Source organism: Myxocyprinus asiaticus, chromosome 16 (assembly GCF_019703515.2).
Source record: "Myxocyprinus asiaticus isolate MX2 ecotype Aquarium Trade chromosome 16, UBuf_Myxa_2, whole genome shotgun sequence".
Taxonomy (NCBI): domain Eukaryota; kingdom Metazoa; phylum Chordata; class Actinopteri; order Cypriniformes; family Catostomidae; genus Myxocyprinus; species Myxocyprinus asiaticus.
The window spans coordinates 23,716,362-23,731,393 of NC_059359.1; the positions used below are offsets into that span (position 1 = coordinate 23,716,362).

Sequence of the window (15,032 nt, forward strand, 5' to 3'; positions counted from 1 at the left end):
TGCTTTGCACAATAAGTGCTGATCTTCTTACTTCAATTTATTATAGAGCCATAGAAGTAGCATAGCGCAGTCACTTTAGTGTCCGTTAAAAACAATATGAGGAAATAGCGCACCTGGGTTCCAGTGTGTTTATCATTTCACAAAATCCCTTGCAGTCTAGCTATACGGAGGATCTGTTCTTATGTTTTCTCTCTTTCAGATTTTAACCTCACTAGCTATTTTGTCGCTCAGTCTACTAATACTAAAAAAACATGTCGTACAAAAATGTCCTCAGCTGTTGAGCCTCTTTCACCCCTTCATCCCTTTACAAGTTTATATCCATTTTCCTCATCTCTTTATCTTCCCTCTCTCTCTCTGCAGCGTGGGCTGTCAGGTGCTCAGTGTACGTATCCAGCCATGAATATAATTGGAGCAGAGGATGAAGACTTTGAGAATGATGAGCAACCAGTGAGTGACCTCCTCTTCTGTCATATTAGCATTTCTCAAGTTTATTCATTTGATTAGCTTAAACAAATTCAAACACAACTTTACTGTTTTTAAACCTCTCTCTCTCAAAAAATTAAATAAAAATACAAATACAAAATATATATATTTTTTTTTTCAGTAAAAACATATCCTTACAACAGGCTAAATTTTCTTGAAGAAAATGTAATAAGATTTTTTTTTTTTTTTTTTTTTTTTTTTTTTTTTTGTCTAACCCTATTGGCAATTTGATTGTTCTTATTTAAATTTAATCATAACCTTTACTAAATTTTGTGAGGTTTATACTTAGAACCTGAAAACACTATTTGCCACTGGCTTTTATTATCTTAATTTTATTTATTTAAAAAAAAAAAAAAAGGAATCTTGTTTTGAGAATGTTTAGATATTTTTAATGAAAACAAGACAAAAACATTCATTTATTTATTTATTTTGCTTTGAAAGGAACTCTTTTCATTTAATTTAATAACTTTTTTTTTCTCAGAACGTGGATGATCACTATAGTCAATTTAACAGTATTGAACTGTTGAAGTCCAGGCCCACCCATTTGCTGGCCTTCATTCACCATGTCATGTTACAGTTTGACTGCGCTCCTGTGGTAAGAACTTACTGGATGTGTGCCTGTTTATTTCTGCGAGTGTGCATGCTTGCATACTTTAGTATGTGAGGCTCTGTGTTTCAGTTATGAATCTGTTTTGCGTGTTTTTAGGGGGTGGGAGGGAACCTTGTATGTATGTATGTGTATCTGTATTCAGATAAAGCCCTTTACGTGTGATTAAAGCATGAGTATCTCTCCCCTTATTTGGCATGCAGCCAATGTGATCTACCCCAGGTACCGTCTTCCAAAACCCAAGTCCTTCATCTCTTTGCTCATTCTCACTGCAGTGCACACGACCCTAATTTTTGTTGACATTTAGTGTAACCTTTGGTCCCACACTCTGTGTTAAAGGAATAGTTCACCCAGAAATGAAAATTCTGTGATCGTTTACACACCCTCATTTTGTTCAAAACTTTTTGTTTTTATTTGTAGTTTTTTCCATGGAACACAATGAACAGAATGTCCAAGCTGCTGTTTTCCAATTGACAGAATTCTGATTTATTGTCAGGCTCCAGAAAGGTCAAACAAAACACCATAAAAGTGTCCAAAGAACTTGCATGCTCTATTTAAAGTGTTCTGAAGTCACACAATAGTGTTATGTGAGGATTTTCAGTTAATAACTTGGTAAATGGTCTGTTCCTCACACCAAGCTATCATATGGCTTTAGAAGGCTTGGGATATAGCACACAAGTCATATGGACAGATTTTATGGCATTTTGTTTGTCCTTTTGGAGCTTGACAGGATCCTTGACAGTTTTTTGCACCACAAAATGAGGATGAGTAAATGATGTCAGAGTTTTAACTGTGGGGTGAACTTTCCCTTTAATACACCATTGAGTATCACATCCAGCTGTTTGTTTTAACATCCCACAGGTACTATGTTGTGTTCATGAATTTTAGATTGCTCCATTTGTCCCTGTCATCCCTCCTGATACTCTTTTCTCACTGGTCAGCATGTGCAAAAGTATTTGAAATATTGAAATGTTCAGTTCCCTCTCCGCCCAGTCAATCAAACCTACATCTAGACTACCATAGCACATATCACTATCCCAAAAGCCCTGTTAAGGTTCAATACCATCAACATGCTGGGTTTCTCTCTATTTCTGGTGTCTAAATCTTTAAATTCTCTCCTGTCATTATGCTTGTCTTTCTTTAATCCCCCTCCCCATCTCTCTCCTTTCCTCTATCTTAGCTATGCTACCTTCATGCTGACCTCTTCAAGAACTTCAATGCCAAAGACACCAAGAAACACTTTGGGGAATTCTACAACACTTTCCTGGATAAAGGAGCGGTATGTGAACAATAAGAGTTCTGGACACTCAGCTGTCAAATAAGTTTATCACTTTACATGTCTGCCTCTTTGTTCTGTCACACCTTTCACTCCTTCCCTCTTTGTATTGTCTACCTTTTGTGTAAGAACCCTAAAGGAATGCTCTTGAAAATATGTTGAAGCTGTATTTTATTCATCGCATGGGTGATCTACTGTCCATCACTCTGAACTTTCAGCTTGTTATCTTTCAAACATGATAGTGGGCCTTTCCATTGCATTCGTGCGGAGTGAAGAAAGCACAAATCATGAACTGTGTAATACAGAAACATAAAAATGTAGATAGAAATATATTGGCAATATCTAATTTGGGACTGCTTTCAAAATTGACTCGTCATTAAATTACAAATTGCACTAAAATGAAAAAAAGCCTGTCATTATTGAGTCCTGTGAAATGACTTAGAAAATCAATTTCTAAAGGCCACAGTATACTCACACCGAAGTTCTTATTCGTTCTACGCTTAGAGCCAAAAAGAAGGACGAAACGGGTATGAAACTATATACTTTTTGCAACCATTCAGACACCGGCCACACCGGTGGGAGGTGTTTAGAGGAGCATCTCAATATCAGGACATGCAAGAATACAGAACTACTTAACTAATGTGACATTAAAATGTGTTATCAGTGAATTCTTACCTCATTCTATGAGAAGAATTCATTCAAGATCAGTGAAAGATGCTGTTTTAACCACTCAGTGATTATTTAAAATATCAAATCAAATCACTTTATTGTCACACAGCCATATACACAAGTGCAATGGTGTGTCAAATTCTTGGGTGCAGTTCCGATCAACATAGCAGTCGTGACAGTGATGAGACATATACCAATTTACAATAACATCAAATTAACACAATTTAAACATCTGATATACACATGATTACACTCAACAATATACAAATAATAACATACACTGTACAGTATACAATACGCACTATATAGATACACATTATTCAATAAAAATAAAAAATAAAAATATATAAAAAAGTACATGTATTAGTAAATATAGAATGTACAGTATTGTACTGTATTGACATTCAGCTGTCGGTTGATAGTCAGTTGTTAAGAGAGAATATAATGTAATAATAATATAATTATTATCCAGTAGATAATGTGTAATTTGTGATGTTTACATTCTGTTTACATTCTGTTTACATGTTTACATTCTGCATCCACGACGCTAACGTGTTATACATGACCATAGTATGCACTGATTACACTCTGTTACTGTAATTTATGATGACACAGATACTACTGCAAAGATGGTTGTAATAAAGAGTGTTAATGGGTAGAATACAGTCAAAAAGTATATGATAAGAGGCATCTCACTTTGTGAAGATCTGTGAATGGCTTTTGTTGCAGATGGCACTAGTGAAGCACCCCATCGATCAACAGATTGAATGGGAATTTAAAAGTATTTGAGTAGGTTTGATTCCTTTTGTAGACTAATTAAACAACAAAAAGGCTCTACGCGAACGATCTTACAGATTTAGTTGTTTGCAACAGCTTGCTATAAAGTCAGCGTCACACTAGCAGACTCCAGACAACTTGATTTTGGCTGAGGGTGTCACACTTGCCTACTGTTTTGCTGAGATCTTGCTCTCTTCAGTTGGAGGGGTGACAGTCAAAACGACTCCCCCCGAATCTCTCTTTCTGATTCCCTGTCACGTGAAGCTCGCTGAAATAACTGAAGTACTTTATTGTATCAAGTTTTTGTGTATTTCCACAGTCTGTCTGGCTGTCCCATTCTTTGTAACATTATTCTATGTTCTTGATCCTTCTTTGAGACTTTTCCTCATTCTCTATCTCTCAGTGAGTATTTGTCTGACTTTAACTTCCTGTTTGGGTCATGGGAATGAACTTTCTAATGAATAACTGTCTGTTTTTCTTAAAACAAACAAATGTCATGTTCATGTTTGTTTCTATCTGTGTGCACATTTCTCTGAATTGGCAATGGCATTAAGGCTGTAGACCTGTTAGATGAGCTGAAAACTTGAGGAAGCGAGAGAGTAGTTCTCTGGTTATTTGTGTGGTTGTGACCTCTGTTGGTGATTTACTGTATTGCATAGTAAGACATATTCTCTCTTAAAGGAACAGGTTACCTCAAAAGGTAAATTCTGTCATTTATTTACTTACCAGCATTTTGTTTCAAACCATATGCTGTTATTTTCATCCATGGAACACAAAGTAAGAAATTCTGAAGAATCTTCATGCAGCTCTTTTCTATACAACATTAGTTCATATTGACCATTAGGGATGCACCAATCAGGATTTTTACAGCTGATACCATTTCTTGTCTCGTCACCTGAATTTGCCGATATCGATTCCAATAATGATTAGGCTTTTATCTGGAGTCATATATCTGGTTATATGTAAACATTCTACTCACTCTCATTTCAACATATTTATATTTTAAATATTATTATTTTTATTTTTTTAAATACATATTAGGATACCTTGGCCTATGAGGAAAAACCCTACAAGGCATACAATAGTCATATGGACTACATTATGCATTTATTGTGTTTTTTGACATTTATTTTGGAGTTTGACAGCCATGGTCACTATGAACTGTCATTGTGGTAAAGAGCTGCAGTGATGATTATTCAGAATTGCTCCTTTTGTGTTCCATGAACCAAATTAAAGTGTATGGGTTTGGAACAACATGAGGGTGAGTAAATAATGACAGTATTTTCATTTTTGGGTGAGCTGTTCTTTTAATCAGTGTTTGGTTTTGAAAAGCACTCTTAATTTTCTCTTTTCTCTTCCAGATTCTCAGAGTATCAGTGCCAAACAGTATAGCCTTTGAACCGGGTAGGGCCTTCACCATCACACACTGTTCACTTGTAGTTCGTTTTTATTAACTTCATCACTGATATAGACTCACATATAAATGAATCACATCACTACTTTTAATGCGAAATTGTGTTATTGCTATAGCTTTACTAAATCTAGCTCCACTCACCCCTCCGTCTGCCTCTCTCGCTGTTTTCCTTCAGACCGCGCACGTCCAGAGATGATCAGTGAAGAACAACAAAAACATTACACTTCTGAAGTTCAGCTCTTGCAGGCTCCAGAGGTACTGCGACAGCTCGAAGACTTCAGGTGAGAGTCACTGGCCAGCAAGAGGAGCAGAAAAGATCAATTATCATAACCTGTTCATACTATACTACATTGTTTTGCTCCTTTAGCTGTAATACTTTGTTAGAAATACTTAATTGATAATAGTTTTTAGCATGTTCCTTCTTCCCAATATGGAGAAATGCTGTCATACCCTCCTTTCTGCTCTTTGTTATCATTGCATTACAGTAGTTTTGTATAGTAGCAGCCAAAAATATTAGGAATTATGTTAAATAATATAAACATGGAGTACTTTGACTTCATAAAGCATTAAATGTGTACCGCACTGACTAAAAGTGAACCATACCCAGACCAGAGATATTTTGAGATTGGTTCACGTTATAGGGGTCTGAGTTAGTTTGGAGTGTTGGTGTTTATGTTGGATGAAATTCTTGTAAACTGATCTAAGACCCCACCCCTGGAACTTCAGTGAGTAGAGGTGCTCGAGTAACATACTGTACCTGTCCTCTTTCCCTCGCTAGGCAGAAGAGGATGATGGGAATGACTCCTAACGATCGTGAACTACATGATGTGGAATCGCATCGGCCCACTGACCGCATCCCCATGGAGATGAAGGAGAAGGCTGTAGCTGAAAGCATGCTGGAAAAGATGTTTGAGGCCAAGTAAGCACTGTCATTCTTAGTTGCTCTCAAATCTACTGATCATTTTATCAAGCAACAGAATTTATAGTTGCTCCTGAATTTTTTAGCAAAACGCCTCAATAGATTTCAGCGAGATGAAACTGCTGTTTAAAGGAATCTTCAGCCAAAATGTTTCATTGGCCAAAATTTTTGGTGCATCCTAACAAATTGACCAGAGCTAAAGAGGAGTAAACGTATTAAGCAGACTTTCCCACAATTTCCTTACTCACATGTTTCATTGGGAAGTTATGTGTACTTAAAGGAATAGTTCACCCAAAAATGAAAATTCTCTTATCATTTACTCTCCCTCATGTCATCCCAGATGTGTATGACTTTCTTTCCAAGTCAACAGGGTCAAAAACCTTTAAGCTCAGAAACACAAAGGCAGAATAAAAGTAATATATACGACTCACTGTAAACCCAAATGAGTTAGCAGAACTCAAATCAGTTAATCAGGTAATCAGTTACATCAAAGTTTAAGTAAGCAGAACTGTCAGAATTTAATTTTGTACTAATCATGGATGTTGATTGTTTTCTTAACTTGAAATATTGAGCAAGCTAACTTATCTTTAAATTTAACTCTTTGGCACAACTTAAATATGTCATGTAGAGGGAACCTAACTAGAGTGTACTAGCTAGAACAAGCTAGTACAGTGAATGTTAGCATGCTGAATGCATGCTAATTGGATAAACCATGCTATGATTAACATAGCAATTGCTCAAGTATATCAATATACTGTTGAATGATCTAATATTGTACCTGTCCTCAACCTGATCTCAAGCTCCTATTCACCATAATGGTAACCCACCACAAACTTTAACATGACAGAAACTTTTCTAAACACAATAAAACATTAAACTCTAACAAGTATCTCCCTTTACATTGATTTTGCACAAAGACACACTATATAACACTTAATTAACATTAACATTTACTCTCCCTGTGGAGTGCCATGTAAAGCATGCTAGGAAATAAAAATCCCCTTCCCAGTTTCTGTTAAATTTAAGTTCCTGTAAATTTAAAGAGACAAGTTAAACTCAAAACATTAAACTAGTTTCAGATTACTTAACAGGTGTAAGTTTCATGAACTCAAAAGAAAGAGAAAGTTCTAAATACTCATCCAGGTTAATTTATTTGAACTAGTTTGTATGATTACATTTTTTCCTACTCAAAACAATTATTTTGAGCATTAGGGTTTACAGTGCTCCAGTGGTTTAACCCATATCTTCAGAAGCGATATGATAGGTGTGGGTGAGAATAGCCCTCCAAAGTGCTCTTCTCTCATAAGAATTCTTCTCTTGTTTTTGGCGATTCCCATTCTTTGTGCATATCGCCACCTACTGGGAAGGGAGGAGAATTTATAGTTAAAAAGAATTTAATTTAAAAAAAGATTTTAATATAGGGATAGTTCACCAAAAATGAAAACGCTACCACCCTCATGACTTCCTTTCTTCCCTGCAATAGTAAAGGAGATGTTAGGCAGTATGTTAGTCTCAGTCACTATTCACTCTCATTGAATGGAAGAAAGAGCAGCGCCAACATTCTTTGACATTTTGACTCCTCTTGTGTTCCACGGAAAAAAATAAACCATAATGGTTTGGAATGACATGAGGGTGACTACATGATGATGGAATTTTCATTTTTGAAAACTTTTTAATGTACAAATACATGAGCACTGCATCAATCCAATACTTGTATCCGTATCTATGCATCCCTACTGTAGGTTTGGTGGGTTTATTTCTCTGTTATGGTCAATTCACAGGGTGTCTATTTTCTCAGTGAGAAGTGATTCTAATGTCATGGTTGAAAGAGAACCAGCAGGTGCTCCGGTTATGTCTGAAACACAGGGGCGGAACTTTACCTTTGATGCCTTCTAAGTACCTAACCTGAGATTTCTGACCCTCTACTGTGTGATTTTGTGTTTCCCTGCTGAGTCAAACACCATCAACACAGTGGGAAAGAGGATAGTTTGCTGCAAACACTCTCTCCGTTCACTCTAGACAGAACACTGCTATTGTCAAATCTGCATTCACTGCAGATCAGAACCGTTGAGCCTCTGTCAATATCCGCTCACTGGCTGCTGAGTGATAGCTATTGAATGTGTCGTACTGCACAGGATCTTCTTGCTGCTGTGCTGTTTGACCCCTTGCAGTGAATTTTGTAATAGTCCTATCAGAATTCACTTCACTCTCTGTAGTGCTTCATATGTAGTTAGATTAACTTTGAGGAGTAGATGACGTATCCATTGAAGTTTCATTGCTGGCTCTAAAAAGGTTCTTTTTGTTATGGTTCGGGCTTTTCTCCTCTTGTACCGAATGCATTTCCGTTACCTTTCAAATTTTCAGACCGGATAGTTATTTCCTTTTTAAACCGCATGTAACCAGTAAAGTTTAAAACTCTTGTTTTAGTGCAATGGTTGATTGACAGATGTGTGGGTGGCGCTTTGTTGCTGTCATAAATGCAATGTGGTCACTTGCATTTTTGACTACTATGTGAACAATGTGGTTCTTGTCATTTGATCAAAAATGTTTTGGACCCCATTTAAAATAAAGTTTGTGCATTGCTTCTCCTTATATGGTGTCAAATGGCCTTATAAGCATATATGTCAATTCCGCATATATGTCAATTCCGATCTGATTGGAATATAGCATAAGTACAATACATACTACTTTCAGGGTACTTTAATGTACTTTTTGGAGCTTGACAGCAAGAATCACCATCCACTTTTGTCGTAAGAGCAGTATGGAAAGTCATACAGGTTTTGAATGTCATGAGGGTGAGTAAACAATGATACAATTTTAATTGTTCTGTAAAGTATTGCTTTTAAGCAAAACAACTGTGTGCTTTAATTGGCAAGGATCACACAGGGTCAGTGAGTGCAATAAATTCACATTAGTGGGTGATCGTGGGCCTGTAAGTATTAATATTACACCCCACGGGAAGCACTCGGGGACCCCCATGCAGGAAGTAAGACAGGAGGAGACTGCTGAGCCTTTCGACTCCACTGAACACACACTGGCAATCTGGATTCAGCTCATTATTTCTGCACAATGTAAGCCAGCAGGGATAAACTGCCACTCACTGCACACTGTACAGTAAAAGAGCCATTATATCCGGTATCTGAATACTAATACTTTATAGTGGTGGGAATCAACATGTTCCGCATAATGCAATATTATATTAATATCTGAGTTGCAATAAAATAATATTGCGATTTACTTCACTTTTACTGTATTGCAATTCAAAACTGCAATGTATTGTGATCATTTACTCATTCATCTTCATTGGACTTTTATGCTTTGTGCAACAAGTGCTGAACATCCTGCTTTACCTTATTGTAAAGCCATAGAGGTAGTGTAGAAAGTAGCATTAAAGGCACTTCATTTTCAAAAAAAGGTGGTTTTAGCATATTTATCATTACTATTGTTGGGTGTAATCCAATTACAAAGTAATTGTAATCTAATGATTTTTTAGTCAAAATTCTTTGTTTTATTTTTTATTTTTTTTTATAATTTAATTACTTTTAAGTGCATGATAGGGTTATGCTTATGTCTAATACATTATTTATGTAGAATACATTAATTATGGCCCCGTAACAAGTCATTGTGAAGGAGAAATGTGAGATGCTGAGTGTATGACTTATGTGTAACAATGAACAAGAAAGCAATATAGATTATTTTGAATTTGAGCAGAAAAGTGTTTTAGAAAGTAACTTAAAAGTAAAGTAGGTCACACTTTATATTAGGTGGCCTTAACTAGTATGTACTAACATTAAATACATACAAGACTATATATTTACTGTGGTGTTGTTCTGCAAAATTCCCACATTTATTGCTACTGAGGTTGAGGTATGTGTAGGGTTAGGATTAGGGGTTAGAGTTAGGTTTTGGGGTAAAGGTTGGGTTAGGGGTAAAGTTAACACTGTAACTACAAATGTAGTTAAATGCAAGTACTTTTACTGTAATTACAATGCAACAACATGTATGTACATAAGTACATTGTATCAAATGGTTAAGTACATAGTAGTTAAGGCCACCTAATATAAAGTGGGTCCAAAGTAATTTGTAATGTGATTACTTTTCAATTAAGTAATTAGTAAAGTAATCTGATTACAATTTTAGACAAATAATTATTAATTTGTATTGGATTAATATTTTAAGTAATTTACACAACACTGATCATTACACGAAAACCCTTGCAGTCTAGCTGAACGAAAGGTCTATATAATCAGCCTTACAAAGGAACCTAGCTATAGACTTGTATTCATTTCTCGTTCTGATTTTGCAGTTTGGTCGAATAGAAATAGAGAATTTATTGACCCAATGCCATATGTTGTTTTTTAACACACTTGCTCAGAGTCCAGTTCAGTCTCTTTATCCCCAAAATATTAATCTGAAAAATGTAACTAAAAATATGGATCACCGTTAGTATATAAATACAGTATTGTGAGGTAAAATACAGCAATACTTTCCCCTCACTTCTAATAATGCATAACGGGCAGATATAACCATCTGTTGAAAAGGTTTATCAGTTTTCAGGATGAGTATTGCTTCTTGTGACCATGTGTATTGCTGCCTTGCCTGGCAAGCTAAAGCAGCTTGAGAGCTGATGTATCCTTCATTTCAGTGAAAAACATATATAAAATGTTATATGAAGTCTGTCCTGCTAATCTCAAAGAAAGAAAAAGAGGGTAACAAAGAGGAAGTGGTAGGGAGAGGATAGAGTCAGAAGTGCCACGCTGGCAGGAAGTCTCTGCTCCCTGGCTCTTTGCCAAAAAGAACTATGGAAAGAGGGAAGAGGCAGGGGTCAGGTTTGAAGGGGGCAGCAGAGAGAGGTACAGAGAGTAGGGGATGATGTTGATATAGACAAGCCGGTTTGTCATGAGATAGAGGATAGATCGGTCACACACAGTGGCAGTGGACAGACTCAAATTGTCAGGGTAAAGTGTTGTTGTGATGAAATATAGAGGCTCATAGGTAGTTGAGACATCATTTTAAAGATTGTCACTTATTGAGTATCTTTTGTTACATGATTGGAGTTATAATGTGCCATTAGAGACTTCACATAAGCACAATCTATGGGCATTCAGTCTTCATTTGCACCCAGACGGTCGTCCTCTGTTTTCCCAAACACCATCCTCTTCTTCTCCCTCATTCAGTCTCCTCCCTCACTATAACTGCAGTGACCTCACTTACAGACTCCTTCATTGGCTGCAGTCTTAATCTGTGAGGTGGATCAAGGTTTTGGATTGGCCTGACACTCGGGATTCCTTATCGCACTCCTACTTTTTGTATTTTCATAGGAAAACTTAAGGATCTGATTTCCATGTTCTTGCATGCTTATTGCATCAGACAAAAACACAGTTAAATAGCAAGTTCTGCTGCTGGGGTGCTATGCTTGCTTTCTGGACATCGCCGTAGGACAGCCTCAGTGCCTTAGGAGAGAGCCACCATAGCATTTGCAGTCTAAAAAAGTGTAGCTCAGAAAACAAATCTTTGCAAGACATTATTTGCAATTAGATTCATGTTTTGCATTGTAGCAAGATGTGTCATTCAAAACTGATTTGACTTGATTGGAGTTTAATTTCCCTTGTTTTTTTATTTCTTTTTTTTCTTTTTTTTTTTCCATTTGCAAGTGACGGAATATGTTCATTAGTTTAAATTCTGAACACAACAATACAACAGTTTGTGTCATTTTGGATCAGGAAAAAATCGAGCACTTCAGATTTCACCGTCCTAAAACAGAGTTAAAAACTGGTTGAGAACAAGGGAGGAAAAAATGTTGCTTAACTTTAAACGGTGAGTCCTTCAAACCAGCATTTGGTTGCATCTTTCATATACTGTACTTCTCTAATTATTTCTGTTTCCCTTTTTTGCAGCCCCTCCATTGTTGCCGACAAGGACAAAAGGTGAGGTTTTTTTTATGCAGAAGTCATTTGCATCTCTTTTCTCTGTAGTTATTGTTGCATTAATGAGGGGGGTATCATTTTATAACAGCTGCAAACTTTTGACTGTATGAGCCCAGCTTTTGAAATTTCAGTTTTCATGGAAGGTTTTGCATGAGAGTTTTCATAAAGATACCACTTATTTAGGAATTTAACAGTTTAGTTGATCGGTCAGTTTGGATTTATTCATAAAAAGGACAATAATGCAATTATTATATAACAGAAAAGATGTCCAAGCTTAAGTTAGTGTGCTATGAGAAAGGCTGGTGTGTGAACACTTGCAGCTGTTCATTTTGTCATGCTCAACTGTACACTTCATCCATGTGTGCACCGAGAGACAATGGACATGCACATATGCACAGTCTCCTCCTCCAATTTTCTGTTCCTCCCCTTTAAGCCCTCCTCCCTTTGCTTGGTCATTCTGTTTCTCCTTCACAGAGGATTCTGCTGTTTTTTTATTGCACTTGGGGAACTTCTTTTGGGATAGATCAAATAGTTGGAAATGAGGAGAAAATGGCTTATGATCCTCCAACCACCACCCACTATGGAACAGTTTTACATAGTGCTTTCATTAAAAGGATAGTTCACACAAAATAGTCCCCCTCGTATCGTCCCAAACAACTATTTTTTTATTCTGTGAAACACAAAAGAGATGTTAGGCAGAATGTTAGCCTCAGTCACCAAAAAAAAAAAGATGCAGTGAAAGTGAATGGTGATTAAGTCTGTCAGTCCCTAACATTCTGCCTAACATCTCCTTTTGTGTTTTATGGAAGAAAGAGAGTCATAGTCGGGTTGGTTGTAAAAACATGAGGGTAATAAATGATGACAGTATTTAAATTTTTGGGTGAACTACTAACATTTTTGTCTTTTAATGCTCTCTATGACCATTTCTGTCCCCTCCTCTTCAGTAATGCAATCTTTGGAGCATTGTCCTTCTATATGAAGCACCTTGGTGTGAAGACCAGAGCACTTGACAACAAAAAGACTAAATCAGGATGGCGGCCATATGTCCCTTCTGTGTTAAAGGTAAGTTGACATACTTTATTTATTAAAAGTAAAATGTTGTACTTTCTCCTATCCGAGCTTAATTTGCAGAGACAACTTTAAGTAAGCCATTTGTAGGTACATTTCCCTGAAAAGTGTAAACACTGGCTCTGTAGCACTATCAAACCATTGCTCTGTTTGTTTGAGCATCACTACCTGCCCGACACAGCAACACTGACTCAACCAATGGTGCGAGTTTGGGGCAGGAGTATCTGTTTGCTTGACTAATGGTAGATGGGAAGTGTGTTTGGGGAAACCTTTGCGGAAAAACAATAATTATTTTTGCAATTCCATTTGGTGCCACTAGAGGGACAGAAAATACACACATAAACTTTATTACAAAATAATTCCTAATCTTTCTTTTTGTCTGTCATTGAATTGACTTTGTTTGTGTTACTTCATATCTTTTATAACAGTAGTGTTTCTGTTTGTTTTGGACAGCCATGGGGAGGTAAACCAGTCAAACCAGTCAAACAAGTCCAACGTATGTACACATCACATGCACACTGATCAAGACTGCAGTATTATTTCACTGCAATTATCAATTTACAGTTGGCCATTTACACTAATTATTCATAACATTTAATGTATCAGGCTCAAGCTTAGATAATTTAAACCATTTTACACAACAAAAAAAAAAAACTAAAAACCCGTAGACAGTTCAGTAGTTGGCTGTTTATACCATGATACGCATTATGTATGTATTAATTGAAATGCTGTGGAAAAAGTTGTTTAAAGGAACATGTTTTTGTTGCTATGTTTTCCCCTTGCAGCTGATGGTAAGCAAGCTAGATTGGACTTTGAAGGTATTATGGTCTGTTCTCTCTGTAGAACCTCTCCTTTAGGATGGTAGATTCCCTTACTAATAAAATGTAATGCATGTTTGCATGCATAGGTGTTTGTTTGTAGTTTAGAAAATGTAGTGTAGTTTCTGGTTGACATTTTTGTGATGGAAAAATGTGTAATGCCTGCTTACAAATCTAATTTCAAATTATACTTGGCATGTAATGAGACTTTTATGGTCAGCCATGTTTGTGCTCGGGGTTTTCTTATGTTAGATTCCCTTTACTCACTATTTATAGGTTTGTTGGATCGAACTCTCTTTCCCGACGAATGACTAATACCCTGTTTGATCAGACTCCTGATTTGCTCCCTTTATTCTCTGTCATCTAGTTGTGCAGCTATCACATCATTACACAATGATCATCTGTCCATCTTCAAGAATCATCACACTTTCCTCCAGTATCTCTCTTGTTTTCTCTCACTCTCTCTAGTAAAGCCCCCTAAACAAAGTTTCCCCCCTCAACCAGTTGCTGGGAATGATGTCATCTCCCCTGCAGGCCGAAAGTCTATTGGGGGAGGGTCAGGTAGTATCCATGGCTCGGAGAGCAGTGAAGGGTCAACCATCAGTGTCTGCATCACTCCCAGCCCAGATTCTCAAAATGGTATGCATGAGCATTATAAAAGAGATCTCTTACACGTTTTAGATTAGACTGCATTTTTCTAATTTAGTAGAGCTCATTACAAACTATTTTGTGTACAAAGGAAATTTTTCTTATTTGACTTGTGACCTAGAAATGGTGCTGAATCAAAATCATCTTAATACTTTTTCAAATTTTCAAAATCATAAAAATGTTTTTTCCAGTTTTAAATTAGACTTTGCCAGATTTTCAGTGTGAACTGTATGGACTGAACCCCATAACTGAATATGATGCAGTGTGAATCTGTTGGTTCATGAAAAGTAAAAATGCCAAGTCAAGTTAATATTCACTACAAATTTAGTACAATAAAGAGCATTATAATCTGGCACATATCAAGACGTGCGGCATAGTCAAGCACACTTTCAGTATTTTAAAGAGCTGATTGAAGTGCCCGTGGAA

General features: G+C 36.6%; 1 protein-coding gene across 5 annotated transcripts in view; it reads left to right on the forward strand.

Annotated features, from left to right (window-relative positions):
• Nucleotides 1-15,032, forward strand: part of LOC127453927 (rho guanine nucleotide exchange factor 1-like) — a 58,367-nt gene that overhangs the window by 27,129 nt on the left and 16,206 nt on the right. For 3 of the 5 annotated variants that reach the window (XM_051720725.1, XM_051720726.1, XM_051720728.1), the window contains 11 exons: nucleotides 361-447; nucleotides 965-1,078; nucleotides 2,271-2,369; nucleotides 5,174-5,216; nucleotides 5,402-5,507; nucleotides 6,005-6,145; nucleotides 12,043-12,072; nucleotides 13,017-13,134; nucleotides 13,594-13,636; nucleotides 13,926-13,958; nucleotides 14,427-14,597. In XM_051720725.1, the coding sequence (XP_051576685.1) occupies nucleotides 361-447; nucleotides 965-1,078; nucleotides 2,271-2,369; nucleotides 5,174-5,216; nucleotides 5,402-5,507; nucleotides 6,005-6,145; nucleotides 12,043-12,072; nucleotides 13,017-13,134; nucleotides 13,594-13,636; nucleotides 13,926-13,958; nucleotides 14,427-14,597 (985 nt within the window). Of the gene's footprint in view, nucleotides 1-360; nucleotides 448-964; nucleotides 1,079-2,270; nucleotides 2,370-5,173; nucleotides 5,217-5,401; nucleotides 5,508-6,004; nucleotides 6,146-11,588; nucleotides 11,963-12,042; nucleotides 12,073-13,016; nucleotides 13,135-13,593; nucleotides 13,637-13,925; nucleotides 13,959-14,426; nucleotides 14,598-15,032 lie in introns of those variants that run through there. The other 2 variants (XM_051720727.1, XM_051720729.1) reach the window with 2 other exon arrangements.